Genomic DNA, 20,779 nt, shown 5'->3' on the forward strand with positions numbered 1-20,779 from the left:
AGTTTTGTTTTGTAAAATTTGTAAATGTTGCATATACCATGAAAGAAATTGGGTAAAAGTACAATGTTTCCGTCATTCCGTCATTTCCGTCATATACTGATGTAATATTACAGACAGTGCTTTGACTTCATATAGTAATTTCTTTTACATGGCCGTTAATTATAATAATGTAAGGTCAACCACGTCGGCAGACTGATTAATTGACAGCAGGAAGGCAGCGGTAACCTTCATGCGCAATAAGTTAAGTAATAACGCATTGCCAATTCTAGTATCAACGGTGTAATCCCTATAAGATGCACTATACCGTGATCATTCCTATGTTTTGTACACAAGTATATGGAAGGCAATACAATATCCCGCCAATTATGGGAAACCATGGCCAGGGGATTCCCCTCCCCACCACCACCACAAAAAAACTTTTGGGTACAACGCTTAGAACTTCCAAAAACAAATTTTACCGCTTTCTGGTGGAAAATCTTTCAATTATACTGAATACAATATATTTCAGTCAATCAAAGTAGTGCAACCATAGCCAATTTTAACTCGTTACAATTTCCTACTTCATTATTTTCTAACACTATTAAGAAAAACAGCCACATTACTATTATTAACCTCAATTATGAGTAAGCCAATTCCCGACGGGTTTTGGTTGTTTCCAGAATGCATTGGCCCATAACGTTTCTGTAGTCATACTGGCCAGTTCTTTTTGGAAGACATCTCATGTGTTTTGTACACGCAAATCAAAAGTGGACATTCGGTCAATCGTTGACCCTATTGTCCTCCATTGTGTTGAAGGTCCACGATGTGTAAAATGTAAACCCACACGCCCACCCGTAGAACACGTACACCACCTCAAAACTAACCCCTTGTCGTCATGTGTGGGCGATATGTCCTCCCCTTTTACCTGCAGGATTTACGCCCATGCTTGACATCAACCGACTTTATTGAAATATTTCAATACTAGGCGCTTATATAATGTCACTGTTCCATAGAGACCTCTGTTATGCATAAGAGAACATTAAATTTTCTTTTCTTTTCTTGTGAATAGTTGTCGAAGGATATATAATGCCACACTTCAATTACAATGTATTTTCACTTTTCGATTGGTTTAAATTCTTATAACCTCTCAAATGTAAACATCTCTATTATAGGCTAAGAAGTTTAAATGAATAAAAAAAATATAGGAAGACCCTTCGGCCATACTGCGCGAGTAAATTGGTTTTAATATGTTGCTTTTTGATAGCCTGCTGATGATGCCTTCGAATTATTATTTATGTAAACACTATGAATTTCAAGGACAAAATTTCTTAATTACAATATCTGCGCTCTCGCTTCACATTTTCCGAACTTTCATTTGTGGTTAATTATGAAGGTTCGTTAATTGAAGCACGCTTGTTGGCTACAGGGCATTATTCGTTTTAATATGTCGCCATTTGAAGGTTTTCTAACTTCCCCATCATTATTCTACGATCACGTTAATATCACGGACAAAACGTCTTAATTACAATGTCTGCGCTCTCGCTTCACATTTTTCCAAAAACTCATTAGTGGTTTATTATGAAGGTTCGTTAATTGAGCAAGTTGGTGGCTACAGGGCATAATGCGTTTTAATTAGTCGCCTTTTCAAAGCCTTCTCACGTCCCCGTCAATATCATATGATCACGTTAATATCAAAGATAAAACTTCTTTATTGCAATACTTCACGTTTCATTTTATTTTTTAACGTTCCAGGCTAATTCATGATTGGCTAGGCTTCCTATGACGTAAGCCTGTTCCGTGGTACACGGCTGCGTTGTTGCTGGGGCGAGCTGTGCCTTGGTTTGTATACTCGGTGATATACGATCAACATAACAGACTCTGGATCATAGCGTCATACACGGTACCGTTTTAGACGCATTCCTCATCGTTGTGGTGTGTGAGTATCAGATGAATACAAACAATTTGACGGATTGCCAATCCTTGCACTAATCAGACAAAGTTTTGGGCAAGTTTTCGAGTTGAGGCTGTTACCCAAGTGTTGTTCAGTGGTTTAATCGTGATACATCGTAGTGCGTTTGTGCCCGGAATTCACTGCATCTTGGACAATGGACGGAGCAGCAGCTTTGGTTGTGATGCTGTCAGCAATGGCAGGTAAGATTTAATATCTATCCGGGGAGGTACGTCCTCAAATTCCTGACTGATTTGTTGGCAATAGCAGACAAGCTTAGCTAGATCAGGATCGGGGACATAATATGCATCCCTCTATTTACTTTCCAACATAAAACCCCAAGTTGCAATGGTACTTCTCCGTTGAATTTTTACGTCGGCCGATTGTCCTGAAATTATCAGTTGTGTTGGTTGGCCAACAGAGGGTATGTCACTTCAGATGTGTAAATACATTCATAATTTGGGTTTTTAGTCAACATTTTGGTACTATAAAGTCATCGTAAAAGGGCGTTATAGGTCTACCTATTTGTGGGGGCAAACCGAGATTTTGTTAAATATGTGCACAATACGATTCATAAGGTAATATTATATGTTCTTGATTTCTTTTAAATTAAGAAGTCTTGAATTAGCCTACCCGAAAACAAGACAGTTTTGTAAAAAAAAAATGGGGGAACAAGGAAAAAGCCGCTTTTCGCGTCAATGGCGGCCACATTTGATTCCTAGTAATTGTACTTGGTCACGTGACTATACATTTTAATCTGTGAATTCTCTCAGGTTTGGGTAATAAAAGATTTCACATATGGCCCGCGCCTGATACAATTATGTGATGTCTACGAACCTTGCATTTCTGAACACTGTCCTTCACATTGTTTTCTTTTCAAAGGCTCCAAAACGCTATTTTGGAGAATATTTTGAAGGATTGCTATTGTTTTGTGCAAACCTGGTCGTCCGAGGCAGACTAAAGTATTTTTTGGGTCAAATCTAGTGAAGAATGGGTTTACCACCAGACGTCACTACTGAGGAGGTACTTGCCGTGTATCGGTGACATATGAATATAGAGTCTGAAACTGAAAGGTCTCGCGGCTCATCTGTGAGTACTTTTCATTGTGTTGCAATTTTGCCTTCTATCTTATATTTTTGGGGAAAATGATTTCAAATTGTAACGACGCCATGAAAAATTACTTTTTGAATTTTATCTGCGTGGGTACTCTACGAGTAAATTTGCAAAAACAAAATCACTTGAAAGAATTTCATTTACGACCTTTCATTTCCGATATTACGGTCCCTAAGTCTCTTTCGCTGTGCGCCGCTAGTTTTATTTCGCATCACTTCCACAAGAATGGGAAATGTTAGAATGTTGTGAAGGTTTCGATGGGTTCTAGATTTTACTGAGTTTGTCTGAGCAGATTACTGGTGCCATGCTATAAGCATCCGACTGGGCCAACGATAAATGGTCAGGTTTATATTTTTCTTCAAATCTTTGAAGTAAATAAGATATTTTAAAATTTCATTAAAAACTTCCATCAAGTGATCATCAAAATTGTAGGATTATACGTCGACTTAAGGCTGTGTGTACGTATTAATATGGCACTAGTCTGCATGTATCTAAGATTATCGGAAGGGAATTGAGAGGTACATTTTTGGCCGTATAACTCATTCAGATCAGGCGATTTTATCAATTATCACAAATTGATATTCTAGTTGCAATTTACAAAGCCTTTTCGGGGATGTCTTTCTTATATTATAAAAAAATAACTGCATATCTAGAATTTTAACGCGTAGTATTTCTATCGAGGGTCACAGAGACGCCCACCAAGGATGACATTTCAGTTGAACAGACAATAGTCCCCATCCGTAGGTCATGGGTTTGAGTCCCACTAAGTGTGACCTTGCATTTGTTCTTTAATTCCTGTTTCCCTGAAATTGTGTTTGTTTGTTTGTTTGTCAATTGAAACATTATACCTTTGCTTATCTATGGTTTGGAGGTGTTTTTTTTTTAATTTGTATTGTTATGCAACCATAGCGAATAATGTGTTGTATGGAAAAAAAAGGAGTCTACTGCCGAGCTCCTTGAGTAGCGCCCCCATTTGTCAGTCAACCCCCTCAATCTTTGGCCGTGTTAATACCTGTGCGGCACAATTACTATTCGGTGATTCAGTAGTGTTTTCTGCGTGAGGCCACAGTATGTTGGAGAGTAAGAAGGCAATATTAGTTTCATGAGTGGGGAGCTAATTTTATCTTTCTCGTTAGCCTTCATGGCGATACAATATAAATGTGCTTTTTTGGTTTTTTTAGTCTGTTGTATTTACTAAAATTTACCCAACTTAATGAAAAGTAGCGCGCATCTGCTCAACCGGAAATGTACACACAAGCTTTAACGTGGGGAAATTACCAGAAAGATCGATCGCACAAATCTGGGGGTTGCAGATTATGAAAATTCATTCTTTTGGCTTTACGTCTATCTATGTCTGGCTTGGAAATGTGGGGTATGAGGCAATTGCCTTGGAGCGGAACAGAAAATGACCATTTGTGAGAGACCTTGGGTTGTTTATCTCAACGTATCTCGAGAACCCGATGTCAGAGCGCACTGGGGGTAGTGGTTTTGTAAAGAGGATGAAGTTCTCTTTCAAATATTTGATACAAACAACCAAACAAAATTTCTTGCAGTGGTCGGTTGTGTGAGTTCACGTGGCCAGCGTGTTGCATGTGGTATGCAAATCGCAAGGTCAAATGGGCAAGCTGTGGAGCTGTCTCACACACATTGATCTTTTGCGCGTTTGGGCCCCAAACTTTTCATTATGATAAAATATAGCGCATTCCTACTGTCTCCGATCTATGAAAAAAAACCTAATACTAGTGTATTTTTTCCATGCAAACGTACATTATAGTGACGATCTCGTGTCATCAAGTCTGCTTCATCGGATCGGAGTACAACCCACATTCTGGTATGCCACCCCGTTGGTTCTTACCGTACGAAGATCCGTGCGAATGCACTGCTATACACCTCGGCGGAATGCGCATCACTGCTTCGTCATACCGCCAGGGGGCGCCCCACTACCTGAACGAGCTTTTCATGAGCGAGGATTCCGACGAAATTCAAGCTTACTTCGACTGTCAGCCTGCAGAGAATAATCCAGGTTACAATAATGTTTGGAAAGCATCATGGAATCGCGTTTTCATATCAGTACTAGAAAACAAGAGAAATAAGTTTTGCATTTTCATTATTACATTGGAATAAAAATGTTCGTGAATTCGTGAATCTTCAGTTACTCATCATTGAGGTTTATAAGATGAAAAGTGTCATCAGGTTTTCTACCCCAAATTATAGTTCACACAATGTTTCCATGTTTTATTATTTAAATTAGAATCAGTTTCGTTTGCTTTACTCGTTTGTTACCAGCGGAGTGTTCAAGCCCGCAACCCCTTGGTATGGAGGACGGGACAATCCACGATGATCGCTTCACGGCGTCCAGTAGTTACACCCATTTCCCTGTGAGTCAGGCACGCCTAAACAATAACGGAGGATGGCTAGCCTATAGGTATGTATCAAAGGGAAATACAACACCTGACACTTCACTCTCATATGTTTATATAACGGGTTCTTACGTACACTTTTAACCAATATCAAAGCGCTTTTACATCAATATTAGTATTCACTCAGTATAATTATAATGTCACAAAACGCTCCTGAGTGTGTTTCATTAATGAACATCCACATGTAATCGCATCAGTGGGGTTTTGTTTTTGTTTTTTATTTTGTTTTATTTTGTTTGGCATTGTTTTTCCTTTTTGGTTCTCCTTTTCATTATATAAAAATAACATTCCGTTTTGTTTTATTTTATTCAACAATCTTTTTCTTGCTTAGTTTTGTTTTTCATTATAAAACAAATATCATCCCCGGCCAAAGCCCAACCCGGATGCGCATTTGAATTGCACACTGTAACAAGTTTCAATAATTGTGTTCAATTTTCAAATCCATTCCACAACCGGATTTGCGGAGTATTGTTATTTCATTGTTCCTCATCCTCTCTTCCCTCTGTGTACAGGAGCGATGCCAATCCCTGGATCGAGGTGGACCTCGTTGAGCCTACAGTGGTGAGCGGGGTCATCACACAAGGCCACCATAATCAAAATTGGCATGTGAAGAAGTACAAGGTGGCGTACAAGAAGCAGCCCTCATCTGACTATGAACACGTAACAGATGGAAACGGAAATATCAAGGTGAGTATCAATCGTGACTAAGTCTTGCTGTAAGCTGAATTTAACTGTTATACGTTGGACAGTTAAAAAAAAAATGTTGTACACGTAACTTTTTCTTTAAATTATAATTTCGTTTGGGCTTTTCTTGCATTTTGATAGCTTTATTGTGTACGACGTTATTCGGTTCCATGCTAATGCAATCATTCATCCATTCTGAAATCATGTCTAATTATAGCAACCAAAGAAGCAACGACAGAAAATATTGATGCTACATTCTCCTATAGAAAGGTTATTCATGAGAAAATTGCTTTTATTAAAAAAAAAGGTAAAATGCTCTGAAGCTGAAGTAATAACCCATGGAGCCCAGTCTAGTGAGGTTTATATGGCTGAATATGAACTTTAAAGTGAGTCCCACCCAGGACACACAGTTTACTTTTTATATATTTACGGTTTGTTGGCATTCTGTTTGGAAGGACGACTCCCTCTGTTGAGATTGCCCGCTCTTTTAAAGGTCTTGGTCTAAGACGTTACTGCAAGGAGGCTACTTTTGTTGCTAACGCGCGTTAATTGCATTGGGATTCATTTCAGGTGTTCATCGGTAACACTGATGGCCAAATCCCGGTCACTAACCTGTTTGCTGAGAGTGTGGTCGCCACGGTAGTCCGCATTGAGCTTATTGAACGGTATGAGCATGCTGCTCTGCGATTGGAGCTGCTTGGATGCCGTGATTAATTCAGCTGAAACATTCAGGTTATTGTGTTCGACAGCGCTGACATTTCATTCAATGCAAAAGAAATTCGACAACTATATTGAATATTGATTATTAGAAAAATTAGTATATTTGGTAAGAGGAATATTTTTCAGAAAGTAAAAACAAACTGAGGATTTGGAATAATCACTATAAGGGCCCTTGCGTGAATTTGTATCTTGAGAAAAGTGAAAGCGCGGTACGTGTGAAAACTTGGCATTGTGTATCTCTTGAAAAGTTATAGCGGTTTTCTTTTTCCTTTTTTTCATAGTATTTTCGCTTTAAGTAGAAACGTCTAAACTATAATTGTAGTACTTTGTTGTACAGTAAAAACAAAATATATATTAAGCTGTGCTGCCATCTTAAATCTTCAATACAATGTACATGTATTATGTTCATACATTGTTCGAAATACAGAATAAAAAAAAGAATAGAAAAATGAACTGTTAAAAACGGAATACATAATTGACCAAAACAATAAACTCGCAAAATCAAAGTGAATTGTGGGAACCTCTCGATAATTGAAATATTTTAGTAATCAAACTGTTTGAATAAGGGCCGGTTCATACTACACTCGAATTCGATTGCGAAGCGCATCTGACGTCAGGAAGCATTCGCCGATAAATTCGCCTGAGTTGAAAAGTGTGGTTTTTCTTTTGCCAACTCACAGCGCGGCAAATTGCCGTGACAACACAAACTCGCGTTCGCGTTCGCTTTTGTGCCGAGTATGATGGGGCTTTTGCTTCTAGATGTTATTCACTGTGGTATTTTGCTGTAAATATAAGACACCTTAAGTCACGATATTAAATCATTGTACAATAATTTAGGTGTATATTTTGGTGTTAGATGTATAGTGTATTGTTACGGCAAAGTAACATTTTATTGCCAATATATTGTAATACAATTTTATCAATGTGATGCCTTATTGCTGTGGATGTACAGGTTTATCAGCATTCCAAAATTACAAACTTTTAGAGGTCAAATACAGTGGAGGTTAGCTTTTGTGAAAGCAGGAATCTTAAGAAAAGAAAAGAATAAAAGAGAAGCCATCTTGATCTCATTGAGGGATACACCAATATTGTACATTTATTATTCAACTGCTGTTTTTGCTCAGCGGTTATGTTCCTATTTGTGAAATAAAAAATGCCTATAAATAAACCATGTATTTGGTCTTGCTTGTTTAGTATTTGCTTGATTTGTTCCATGATCGAATCATAACTCGAATCGGATCAGCAGATGTGCATTGCGATAGGATTAGAAAGCAGAATGGATTTGCGGCCAGTGCACATTTGATTGTCTGTAAAAGTGACCACTATTTCGTCAGCAAGGAAATATGTATATTGTATATTGTTTTCTCTTCATTTTGTGTTTCTTTCTTTATTTTATTTTTGTCAAGGGAAAGAAGAAAATTCCCTTGGTCCCCCTCCTCGTGACTCCCATGTTACTTTATTGTACATGCTGTCCGACAAGTGCACCATGAATAGATGACGCGATGAACGACCCATTTAGTAGGTACTTGGTTAGTTTCCTCCTGAAACATCCTATAGGGATCTTGAAAACATTATCTATATCTAGGGATGTTGACATTTACCGCGTCATTTGTTGAAATGCCGTCAAATGGCTTAGAGCGTTTACTAAACAGTGGAACCTTGCGCCATACTGGCTATCTTGGCTTTGGTGAAGCTGCGAAGCCACGAAGCAGAGCGGAGCCTGGGCGAACTCGGCGCGAAAGATTGGCGAAGCCGCGAGACCTTTTTTAAACATTTTATGAGGCCTTGGTTGAATTATTTATAAGGTTACAAACATGAATCATTGTTATTTTTAAGCGCATGCGCATACGATTCAACAGGTACCCCGGAGGACTCCTATTGTTCGGCATGTAAAGGATTCAGTCGACCGTGCGTGACTTTTCAGAAATTCCGCTGAACCCAAAATCTTCATCGGGTCTCAAATTTTTTCTCGAATTTCTTGGCAACGACAGCTCCTGTGCCAAGTTCTCGGATAACCTCATATGTTAGTATTGAACATCCAGGTCATCATTAAACATCGCGATTGTAGATGGAATTTCGACTTCAGACTCAGTATACAGATAGACCGACACCCGCAGATGGTCCCCAAAGATTCTTGTCACCATGGCGTCATCAGGTGTCAAGCTGCGTCACATTAAAGGTGCATTTTTGAAAGCCCTATATCTCCTGAAGACATCTCCTGAAGACAAATCCAATTGGGTTGAATCATTACAGACAGGAACGTGTTATAAATGGAAATTTAAGTCGTGATGACGTGTCATGTGACCTCACATTTAAGGCGCAATTTGCTGGGGTCTCCCGAGAAGTAAAGGTCTGATTCAGTTGTACTTTGTGTATAGTGTTGTGTATTATTCATGTATATGACATTTATAATGAAATATTATGATGAGTCATCACATCTCACAGAGCCATTTCAAAAACAGACGAAACAGCTTGTTTTCGTACACAAACACATTTCTAGCTTAATTTGTATTTCATCGGCCGATGTGCTTTGCGTAAAGATGAGATGAACGAAACGACCTGCTGTCAGTTCAAGTTTGATTGTCCCCCGCCCATAAAATAAAATGCATGAAAAGTGAACAAACTACCCACTTTGTATTTCTTTCCATCTGTTAAGCAAAGTCTCGTAATCAAGTTAACGTCATCATCTGTACCGACGTTATTTTACCAACAGAGAGCGCCCAGAAACACTGACACATTTCTCGTACCCAACGCCCCACCCCTACAATTCTTTCGGTTTTGGTTCTGTTTTCTAGCTGTTTGTATACAATTTAAAGACAAAAAGTCCATGAGCATCATAATCGCCGAACAAAGTGATTTCGGGTCATAAGGTTACCCCGAAGTAGCAACCAGGAGGGCAAAAATAGCCCAAAGGTCAACGTGTACCTACACATTTTCGACACTATAGTTATCCCTTCACCTCTGTATATTCCAAAACGAAACCACACTCCTGATATAAGGTCATATCCATAAAAAAAATGTAAACGCACAACCTTACAATACGTAACCTTTTAAAATTGTATTATACCCTTCTTATCTTCCAAGATTATCTCTAATTTTAGGTCTCTCTCTTTCAAAATTGTGCCCTTCCGTTTAAACGAAAAATCGCCAGATCTTTACCACTATTATGCACAATTGAAGCGATATTACATTCATCGATACTTGTTTTCCTTTGAGAAACAAAATTCTCCAAACCACATTTCCAAACCACAAAAGAAAAATGCCCTAAATTGCTGTAAAAATAACCTATTTAAGGGAACGAAATTATACAAATAATGAATGAAAAGAAAAGCAATGACAGTCCATGTAGTATCTGGCAAGTGGCAGCGAGCTATACAAACATGAGTTGAGTGTGCTCTCGCTGTGGTGTGTATTGCTATATGGTGTTTGGCGCTATATGCTACGCGCGGGCGAACTGTTGGACAGTTTAGCCATACACTTGCGGGTGCATTGTGGTTGATTGGGGCTGGGCCCATGGTTTCTAGTGCTACCTGCGCACAAACCATATCTCCACAGTGGCACTGAGCCATCGGCGGCGGAACACTTTTAAAAGTGGGGGGGGGGGGGGGGGGGGCAAGGTCCAGTTACTGTTTCCGGAGCAAAATCAAAGCAAATGGGAAAAGTGTGAAGTTGGTCCGAAACGTGTGACCTACGTATGTTTACTGCGGCTTATACACAGGGCGGCTTATACGCTGAGCCTTGAAAAATAAAAATAAGATTCACATGTGTAGTTAATGTACTGGTATAAGAAGAGAGGTGTTGCTGAAATTAATTATCAATTAAAAAGTCATTAACAAACCGAAACCAAGGTACCGAGCGGTAAAAAGTGATACCATGGGTGGTGTGCAGCTAGCTGCATGCTTTCCCCCAGCGGACCACACCATTTGTGGTAATGAAGGGGTGTACTTTCTTGGGAACAATATTTACCAATATTTCTGCATTTAAAAAACACGAAAAAAGACGACTAATACTTTTTTATGGTGTTCGAAACATTTCTTTATTAGATAATAAGTTGTTTAACGTCACAGTATATATTTTTTTCTTGAAACGAATTCAAGAAACGATGTAAAACTCAAAACAGGGACTAAATCACCCCTTACAAAATTAATGGATTCGTCCATAAAAATGTCAGCATCGTTTCCTACGGCGCTAAAGGGTCTTTGTTTTTGACTATTTTTGAAGAAAGTTACGATCGAAACTTAAATTTTTTACGTTACTATTCGCTAGTATTAACAAAAATTTTAAAAGTTTTGAGATAAAAACGGACCTGTTTATTCTTAAGACAAAACATGTCAGCATCTGTTGCCACAAAAGCAAGATTTGTAGCGCTCCAGTCAGACAACACTCGGTGGGTTGCATACTCTCTCACGTACTGCGGGAAAATGTTGTCATTCACCGGCGCGGCGCAGCTAGGCTGCCTGGCCGGCCATGCACTAACTTTTAAGGCCGGGGACCGGGACGGGGCAGCCGGCAGCACTTCCCGGTGTTTATTTCTTATCATCAATTTCCATATTTGTTTGTAAGAGTATCGATTGAAAATGATTTGATATAAATTTTGTGGCCCTTTTTATAGCTTCTGTAGTGTAACTGGAACTGGTTCAGAGCTTTTTGACTAGAATTTTTGGAGGTGGCTTATATACGCCGACTTCAGATCTTAATTTGCAGATTTTTGCGTGCTGCGGCTTATACACCGCGCGGCTTATATTCCAAAAATTACGGTATATCCCTATTTTTCGAATCATTTTTCTAATTTTGTGTCGCCATACTCACTTAGGTATAAGGCCTATTGTCAAATTTCAACCCCAACCAGGGGTGTCATTCGTTTTTCAATAGTGGGGGATCATACCTTGATCAGAACTGATGCGAGCGTGAAGCGCGAAGCCCTTGAGGCGTGGGGTTCGGGGCCCGCTTTAAAGGGCCCCGAATTTTTTTTGGATTCTAGATGCTCTGTGGTGCGATCTGAGGCAATTTCTGACCACTTTAACCAATATTTTCTGAGCAAAAGATACATTGTAGTACATAATACTATTAATAGGGCCCTATAAATAAGACACGTGTTCAAAAATCTTTTTTTACCTCTTGCATCATTTTAATTAACCTGGGTTTTTAAAAAATCGCTCCTGGTAAAAAGTGGGGGGGGGGGGGGCAAAATAGCTACCTATTCAAAAGTGTGGGGGGGGGGGGGCAACTGCCCCCTCTGCCCCCCCCCCCCCCCCCCGGTTCCGCCGCCGGTGCACTGAGCTATGCCATGCGATATTGTTTAGGCAGTGAGATGTATGCGCGCGTGGCGCGGCGGTGTATACGTTATGCCGCCAGTGGTTTTAAGGACAAAACTAGGGCCAAGTTCGGGCAAGGACCATTAGTCGACTAGTGGTTGATTTGTGACATACCTTACGCCTGCGCACTAATAGCAACGTGCCGGAACGTCTCTTGTCAAACGCTGGTCAAAATGTCATCGCAAAACTGCTGGATCCTGGCTCTCTGCTAGCGTTATGAATGCGCGCGGCTATTGGTTACCAGCGAAGCAACCAACACCAGTAGGCTGGTTCCAAATAGTCGACTAGCGTAGTCAACCGCCGTCGACTAGACAGAGTTCGGGCAAACGTTAGTTAACCATTGGTCAACTATAGTCCTTGCGCGAACTTGGCCTAGTAGAGCGCCCTCTTATTTGTGTTAGTATGGTGCCTCAGAACATGTCCACGAACGCGCTCTAGGATCTTTGCTACGAACAAACCTAGTGCATGTACTGTATAAAGTATAGTACCCAGAACCATATATCAGCTTTCGAGGTACGACCTGCGATATACGAGCAGTTTTGTTAGCGGAAAATTTAGTGATGTTAGCAGATTGTTTTGTTTAGCTTGTATTTGTAAATGTCTGTTGGATAATGAATACTGTTTTGTATGTAAACGTTTCAGATGAAGTGTTAGGCCTAATTGTATAATTGGTGATTTTTTGACGACTGGTGACGATATGGTTACGTCACCATGGTCACGTGGATAATGTATGCAGAGCTGCATGGTGTATCACGTGGATATGTATACAAGCCACGTACCGGCCGGGTCTAGGTGTACCCATGGTGTATCGTGGCCCAAAACGGGTGTAACCCCCCCCCCCCCCCACATTAATGTGGCTCAAATACTCCACTTTTTACGTGTTGTTAACTATACTGGGATGATATGGGGGGCATGTGTTTCACGAAAAGTTGACAAAATTGAGGTGAAGTCATCACGACATGAATGTGATGGGATCTTTGTGTTAACATATTTTTTTTGGAAGATATACACAAACTCACAGACTCACAGAGTGGTGTTTTGTAGCTCAAAAAATAGTGAATGAAAAGAAATCGGAGAAATTGGATGAATTGACTGACTTACATTTCCTGCAGTAGTAGGGAAGGTGGGGGTACGGGACCAAAATGGAAAAAATCTGTGGCAAGCCTGGACACGCCGCTCTCAGTTTTAAAAATAGTTGGGGGAAAAATATAGGGGAATCCCCCGCGGCAAATTTTTAGAAATCTGACGTCAGGTTCGGGAGCAAAATAGAAAAATGTGTGCCAAGTCAGGGCCTGTCGCTCTTGAGTTAAAAAATAAATCTGTCGTCGCTAAAATGAGGTGATGTCACCACCACGTGACCTTGAAACTCGGAATATAAACAAATTAGCTTCTCAACCTGTGAAAAGGTAGAGAAGCTGTTTTTATATAAAAATGGAGAGTAATATGTTCAGACCGACGAGTACTTGAAAAATTATAAAAAATAGTATCGGTTTTTATTAGATATATCAATGAATCTTTTTCAGAGTAAAAACCTCGAGCTATCTGATAAAACAGGTCAATGCGATCACCATATAATCATCGAGAATGGTTTTTTAATTTGTGAAACGTGCGGTGAAATACTCTCACGCAAGAAGATCGTATCAATTGGTCAATTTTAAAAAGAAATAAAAGAAAAACTGTGGAGAAACTTATTTTTTCTGTGTGTCCAGAGCAAGTCTTAGAAGATGTCCAAGAAACAATTAATAAATATAACAAGCTCGTTAATTACAAAACATTGAGGGGAAACGGATGCGTTAAACGGTCGTTAATAGCCGCGTGTTTTTATTATGTAGTTCGATTAGACAAAGAACGAGTTAGAGATTTATTTAAAGTGAATCAAAATCAATTTAATAAAGCACTAAAAAGACACGATGACCACTACAATAAAAGCGGGGCCGAGGGTGACGCCCTAAGAGGTGAAATAGAGGTATAACTCGGTGGATCGCCTTCATAATGTTTATTTACCGAGAATTTGAACTTGTAAGTTTTTCGATGAGAGATTTTTTTTCCTTTGCCAGCCGTTCGTCAACCCGTTTTTTTAACTTCTTTTTCAAAGTCTGTATCGTTTTTAATTTTTTGAAGCTTTGTGCTGGTCTTTGTTCTAATTTTTTGTTTAAGCTCGTTTAATTTTGCGAGCTCTCTCGTAATCAATATAAAATCTTCGTGCGTTATATCTCCGTCGTTGATGGCTTGAGACACGTATTCTTCAATCGTGTTAAGTTTGGAGTCTGCTAATATTTTAATCTGGTCGTGCTTTTTCAGCTCGGCGGATAATCGCCTAGACGCGATTCTAAGCAGAATATCTACACCAAAAGCGCCTATTAACGTTCCTTCTAACACCGATCCAACGGGGGCGCGCTGATATAACACCCAAGAGAGCGGGAATACTGACAGCCCCCGCTACAGCTCCCAATCCTTCTAATCCTATCGATCACTCTCTTTATTTTTTTATGAGTGCGCTCTCGGTGGTCTCTCTCTTTCAAGATTAAAGATCGAATCTCTTCAATCTTTTTAAGTCTGTACACTTTTGTTTCTTCGTGAACGTTACTATTTAATCGGAGTACATCTCCAGAAATATCAGGGTATAACGCCTTACTATCTATACTCATGTTTTAATATAAAAAAGATTTTAAAATTAAAAGATCTCCAACTCTATCATTATACTCACACCCCTGTTTTTGATGATCTGTCCTTTTTCACCTATGATTGAAAATGTCAGTTTGTCGATTATACCGTTTTTAAGTTTTTAAGCGAATAAACAAAAATTTAAACGGATTAACGTCGTAAGACCCCGTATACACCACTTTGGGTACCAGTCTTCCTTTGGGTAAATTGAGTAATCGAGATACTTCTCTGTTCAAGCGCAATTTGAGATTTACGTCGGTAACCACCAACGTCACCTTTTTAGATTCTCTAAATATTCGAAAACTTACCCCGGGTATATAATTTAAAATGAAATCGAACCAATCGACGTCGTACCACCCCGGTGGTATGGTGACCGAACCGGTGACTCCAGCTGGTAACGGCGCTAAAAGACTCGGAGAAATAAAATCTAAATTATCACCAGACACGATAAGACTTCCCCGTATTGTTATCCCAGCTTGTCTAATTAGTCTAACCCTAGGTTTGCTTATTATACCTTCGATATATTCTAGCGCTATCTTTTTACCTTCATTAATGAAACCTTTTCTTTCGAATAAAGTTGTTATTAAAAATATAATCGTATTGCGTTGTACGTCGGTTAGTGTTCTTTCTTGACTTTTATTGTGTAAATTTCTTTGTCTTTCAATTATTTGTTCTTTTTCTTTTTCGATCGATTCTAAAGCAGAGTCTAGTCTTTCTTCTTCGTACGCTTCTATAAGATCGTTTATAATTTTCGTCTCTAATTAAAAAGTCGTAGGGTATCGCAGGTATCAACGATTCAATAAAATCTCTATCTGTTCTTACTGCTATATATGAGTCAACCCGTTCGTATCTTCTATCATCATCAGGTCTTTCAGCTGGTCTCCCGTCTATATTCGTATACCAATCAATCTCCGTGGCGCTGGAAATATTAAAATATCCGGCGTTAAACAACACCCTTTTTACGCGTACAGATTTTTGACCGTTTAAATTATCTACGACGTCTTCTAAGTTAAACGTCTGCTCATTTTGAAACAAGTGAAACGAATGCATTTATTTAAAAGTCTTTTTATATTAAAACTGAAACTAAAATAATGGCTACTTTTGTGTTGTTAAAAAAGCAGATACTAGGTATAGCTGATCAGGTAACGAAACAAGTAAATCAAAATGTAGCCAAGGCAACCGAGCTAAAGCATCAAGCTGAACCCCAAGCAAAGTTTGTAAACAGCACTAAACCCAGTGAACTGGAGGTCATAGTTAATAATACCAACGGGTTTTTAACCTTGTTTCCCGACTTAACCTCGGACTATAAATTGCCTCGCATCACAACGGATGAGGATGTAGATCGTTGGAAATCACACCCCATGTCGTTTTATCAAAATCAGTTAAATTTTGCGATCTACTGCGCTACTACGGGCTGCGGTGTTGGATTCGATCTTTTAAACGCGAGCAACCGTTACGTTTGGGCCATCTTTAACTTTCATTTATATTTTACGGTTAGAAAGATCCTGTACGACTTTGCCGCTCCTTTACCGGGAGATGACGCATTTAAAGCTCTAGACAACAGTTATAATCTCAGAGCTTTTACTGATACCTGTTTGTTGTTTGGCATAGATCAAAACAAGTCTTTTAAACAGACGAGAGACACAAACTCTAACGGTTTAGGTATAGCTTATTACTGGGACACGTCTTACGTACCCGTACCCGGAAACGATTATGATACAACCGACCTTAACCTCGAGTATAGTCAGTATCGTAAAAATATGATGGGTGGGAATAAAATGGGGTTTGGTTTGGAAGATCCACCCAAGGGTTCGGGGCGTTACAGCGATTACACCGTAGCCTTTATCGAACAAAATGAATCGGTACAAAAGGCTTGGTTAGATTTTATACCCGACACGAGTTCGTTTACCTCCGCGGGAATTATCAAGATCAACGAATCGATTAGATCTTACGTGTACACTTTACTCGGTGCGCAGGCTCAAACAAAAACGAGCGTATTATCACCACGCACCGGATAAGACGCTCAGAGACAATTTAACGTCCTCGTTGAAGATATCATCAATGCAGTAGACGACATGGAAACGAGTATTAATCAATTTCAAGACTCTTTGCAGTATGCCAGATCGCCTTTAAATTTTGTCGTGAAACCGGGGTTGTATTTAATTGCATCGGATATGAACTTGAGGGTTGGAACGCACGACGGCTATAACAACAATCTTCAAATCGCTACCCAGATTATGAAAACTGGTTTGGTGCCAGATTTAAACTTACAACCTCAACCGGACGACTCTTTTGATGACACCGATGACGTCGCGCCACCAACACCCCCAGAGCCTATGAGAACGATATTGTATCACCAACACCAACACCAGCACCAACACCAACACCAACACCTACACCCTCACCTACAGTTTTAACCCAGGAGCCCACGAAACTACAAACTCACCAAGACGAAAAATTATCGTTGACGGTAGGAATATTAGCTATCGTTGGTATGGGTATTTTGGCTTACGAGGCAACGCAATAAGTCACACTCTAATCACAAAACAACAAAAAAGCCTTACCAACTTTTTTTGTTGTTGTTTTGTTTTTAAACTTTAATTACAACTATAACTACCATCGTTTTTGTAGGTACGCAAACACCAAGGCTCCCACACCCAAAAACAAAGCCCACACGTGTTCGGCCAACCACGATACGGACTTACTCAGCGCGTTAAATATCCAACTGAGTACGCTGCCTATGATACCCGGCAGAGCACCCAACGCGCTCACTCCGAGTTTTTGAAGAGCAGATGCAAAATTAGCGAGTTGTTTTGAAATCCACTCTTTGATACCGCCTTTTGGTGGTGTTGGTGTTGGTGTAGGTGTTGGCGATGGCGCAGGTGTGACACCCGCACCTCTCACGCTAGCGACGATGCTACTCACTATCGTGCTGTTGGCTAAAGTAAAAGCTGCTAAAATACTTACTACAGAGTTGCGGCTTCTAATCTGGCGGATCTTTCAACGTTTAAGTCGCTCAATTTATTGCTTAACTCTCGTCGACCCTCTTCGCTGTGAGATTCGTCGAGTTCTTGTCTCGTGGCTGCAATCTCTCGGTCTAGTTCTGTGAGACGCGCTAAATTAAGTTCTAGGTTACCTCTCAACGTCTGAAGAGTTTTGTCTAAACCATGGAGTTCTCTGTAATTCAATCCTTCTGTTTGTGCGCCGGTGTCGCGTTGTAAATCGTCTATAATCTAGGTTACCTCATCGGTGACTCTGGGTAGTTCTGTCATGGGGATACTCTCGGGTTGTATCGATCGCAGTTGTTGACTTTGATCGTCACTGAGTGTCTTACGTTCGTAGTGCGTAAAGCCTAATTCCTTTCTAATAAAATCTCTACCGTTTAAACCCATCTTTCTTACATTTAACTCTATAGTCCTCAGAGTCAAATATTTGTTTGGGTTTCTTTGATCCGTTAACCTAAGTAAGCCTTTACCAGTGTCATAAAATAAACCGTCTGTTTTGAGAATAAATTTTTCGTATCTCGGAGATATTGGTTTATTGTATATGTCACAAGTATCGTAAAACTCATCAACGCGACCATTAGTGACCATGCTTCTTCCTTGATCTAAAACGTCATCTATGTCGGTAGTGAGGATTGGTGGTGCAGGAGTATCAAAGTTGTCATCCAGATTGGTCTCTGCTACATCATCATCATCGTCATCGTAATCGTAATCATCAACGGGGTCAAAGTCAAATCCTCCCTCAGCCATTTATTTAATAAACCTATTTAAATTATGCCGTTTTAATTCTACTGCCCGGTAGTATACCCTGGGCCACCAACCAATTTTGCGTGGCCAGAGCTCCACTTATAATACCCGTCAATTTAACCGCATCTTCTACGCTTAGTTTGTCTAAATCCGGCGCTTTCATTTTGAGTAGTTTATTTCCTACCATGGCGTATCCCATCGAAAGACCCGATATGACGGCTCCGTGATAAATCGTATTAGCTATTCCGTTGGTGTCAAAGTTACTCATCGTTTTTAATATAACAATTTTTAAATTGCTGTTTATTCCATGTCTAGCGTTTTGGGGGCGCTGGGTGTAGTGGGTTGCGTTACTACCGGCACTGGCTGTACTACCGGCGCATTTGCCTTACTTTTTAGTACCAGCAACCCCACTCCTATTATCGACGCTATAGCTCCCCACATCGCCCAAGAGTTGTAGTCTGGTGTGCTCGTAGCATCGTCCGATGTTACGTCCATTTTTGCTAATTTTAATTTCATCTGTCTATTGTGCTCGGCTAAAGCTTTACCCTGCTGTATTCGTTTAGGATTTTTAGTCTTGGTCACTCTCGTTACCGTCGGTGATGACGTTGTTTTTATCGGTTGGGGTGTCTCTGTTTCTGCTGGTTGAGCCGCTGGCGTTGCTGTCGCTGCTTTCTGATCTTCCATTTATTATATTAGGTTTGTTAAATTTCAAATGTTTTGTTGTGATAATCGTAGCTACTAAGGGTGATAAAAGGGTTCCGTACTTGTAACAAACGTCGCTCAACATACCAGCCATACTCGCGCTTATAATAGGATCAGAACTCAAGTCGTTGGTGAGTTCTTCTTCAGAATCTATAGTGACGTTATATCCTAAAACTTGTACGGGTGTAACAACAGATAACACTCGCGAAAATAGACTTAAAGTGTATTTGCCAAAGGTTTGAACAATTTCATTTCCAAATTTAGTTTCGTACAGATGATACAGCTTTTCGAGTTCGTTACTGTCAAGAGCTTCGATATGTTTAACGGTGTATTCCTTTCCCAAGTACTTTCTAGAGTTTCCGGCTGCTACGACACCGCACAAACGATCTTTATGTTCTGCGTTGTGATCTTGTTCGTTCGTTAAAGCAAGTTTTAGGTCCTCCATTTAATTAGAAACGAATTTAATTTTGTTGTAGCTTTTGCAACTTTGTTACAAAAGCGAAGGTATTCGTACGTGTAAAAAGATAAATTAAGCGATATGATGATAATAGCCAGAAATTGTAAATACTCGAATATTGCTATCATTTACTAACAGCAAAATGTATTTTGTTGACGTTTGTTGAATAGGTTGCTGATTTTTGTTGATTACCAAATTGTAATACATGTGTAGCTTGTTGAGTAGGTTGCTACTCACCTAGCTTATTTAATTTGAGCACCTAGCTTATTTAACTTGAGCACCTAGCTTATTTAACTTGCGCACCTAGCTTATTTAACTTGAGCAGCTAGGTTATCTAGCTATTCCAATAGCTCGTAACTAACTGGAGTTCGGTGTATACGACCAATTTACTATATTTCACATCTCTCAAACATCGTTTTATATAATCTCGTTCTTCAATGGGTACGAAGTTTTATCTTTGCAGTAAAATAGCCCGAGCGGTTATTGGAGAGGTGAAAGCGCCGTCGACCATTTACACGAAAAAACCAAAATCGATAAAAAGGTAATCAGGGATTGGCTTAAAAAACAAGCGATCTGGCAAATTTATCTACCGGGTCCTGCGTATGTACCCAGGCCTACGAGTACTTCGCGAGAGTTTGAAACACCAAACGACTTTCACCAAATGGATGTGCTATACCTACCCTGGGATAAAGTAAAACGCAAGACTTATAAATACGCTTTGACGGTTGTCGACGTTGCGAGTCGATACCACGAAGCAGAACCTTTGGTTTCTAAAACGGCGGATTCCACCCAAAAAACGTCGAGATTATCGTAGGCGAACCCGGAAACCACCGATCGCATGGTATCGTAGAAAGATTTAATCGAACGCTAGCCGAGAGACTGTTTGGTCATCAGTACGCCCAAGAAATGTTAAATCCCGAGAGTATAAACACGCAATGGGTCGAGAGATTACCCGGCGTGATCAAGGCAATAAATGACGAAACGACAAGATTAATAGATAAAGCACCGTCACAGGCGGTTAAACTAGA

The 20,779-nt window shown here is 39.8% G+C and overlaps 1 protein-coding gene across 1 annotated transcript; it reads left to right on the top strand.

The window, feature by feature from the left end:
* Positions 1 to 2,084: 2,084 nt before the first annotated feature.
* On the top strand, positions 2,085 to 6,858 carry LOC119731318 (lactadherin-like). The gene is made up of 5 exons (XM_038204472.1): positions 2,085 to 2,130; positions 4,815 to 5,063; positions 5,327 to 5,465; positions 5,973 to 6,147; positions 6,715 to 6,858. The coding sequence occupies exons 1-5, from the start codon at positions 2,085 to 2,087 to the stop codon at positions 6,856 to 6,858; spliced, it is 753 nt and encodes a 250-aa protein (XP_038060400.1).
* Positions 6,859 to 20,779: the final 13,921 nt, after the last annotated feature.

This window comes from Patiria miniata, unplaced genomic scaffold, assembly GCF_015706575.1.
Source record: "Patiria miniata isolate m_02_andy unplaced genomic scaffold, ASM1570657v1 HiC_scaffold_1, whole genome shotgun sequence".
NCBI lineage: Eukaryota > Metazoa > Echinodermata > Asteroidea > Valvatida > Asterinidae > Patiria > Patiria miniata.

Bases quoted from the DNA above. Each gene is read 5' to 3' on its own strand.
- LOC119731318 (XM_038204472.1), top strand. From the start codon at position 2,085: ATGGACGGAGCAGCAGCTTTGGTTGTGATGCTGTCAGCAATGGCAG. The intron at 5,064-5,326 runs GTTACAATAATG...GTTTGTTACCAG, and splicing joins GCCTGCAGAGAATAATCCAG to CGGAGTGTTCAAGCCCGCAA. The intron at 6,148-6,714 runs GTGAGTATCAAT...GATTCATTTCAG, and splicing joins ATGGAAACGGAAATATCAAG to GTGTTCATCGGTAACACTGA.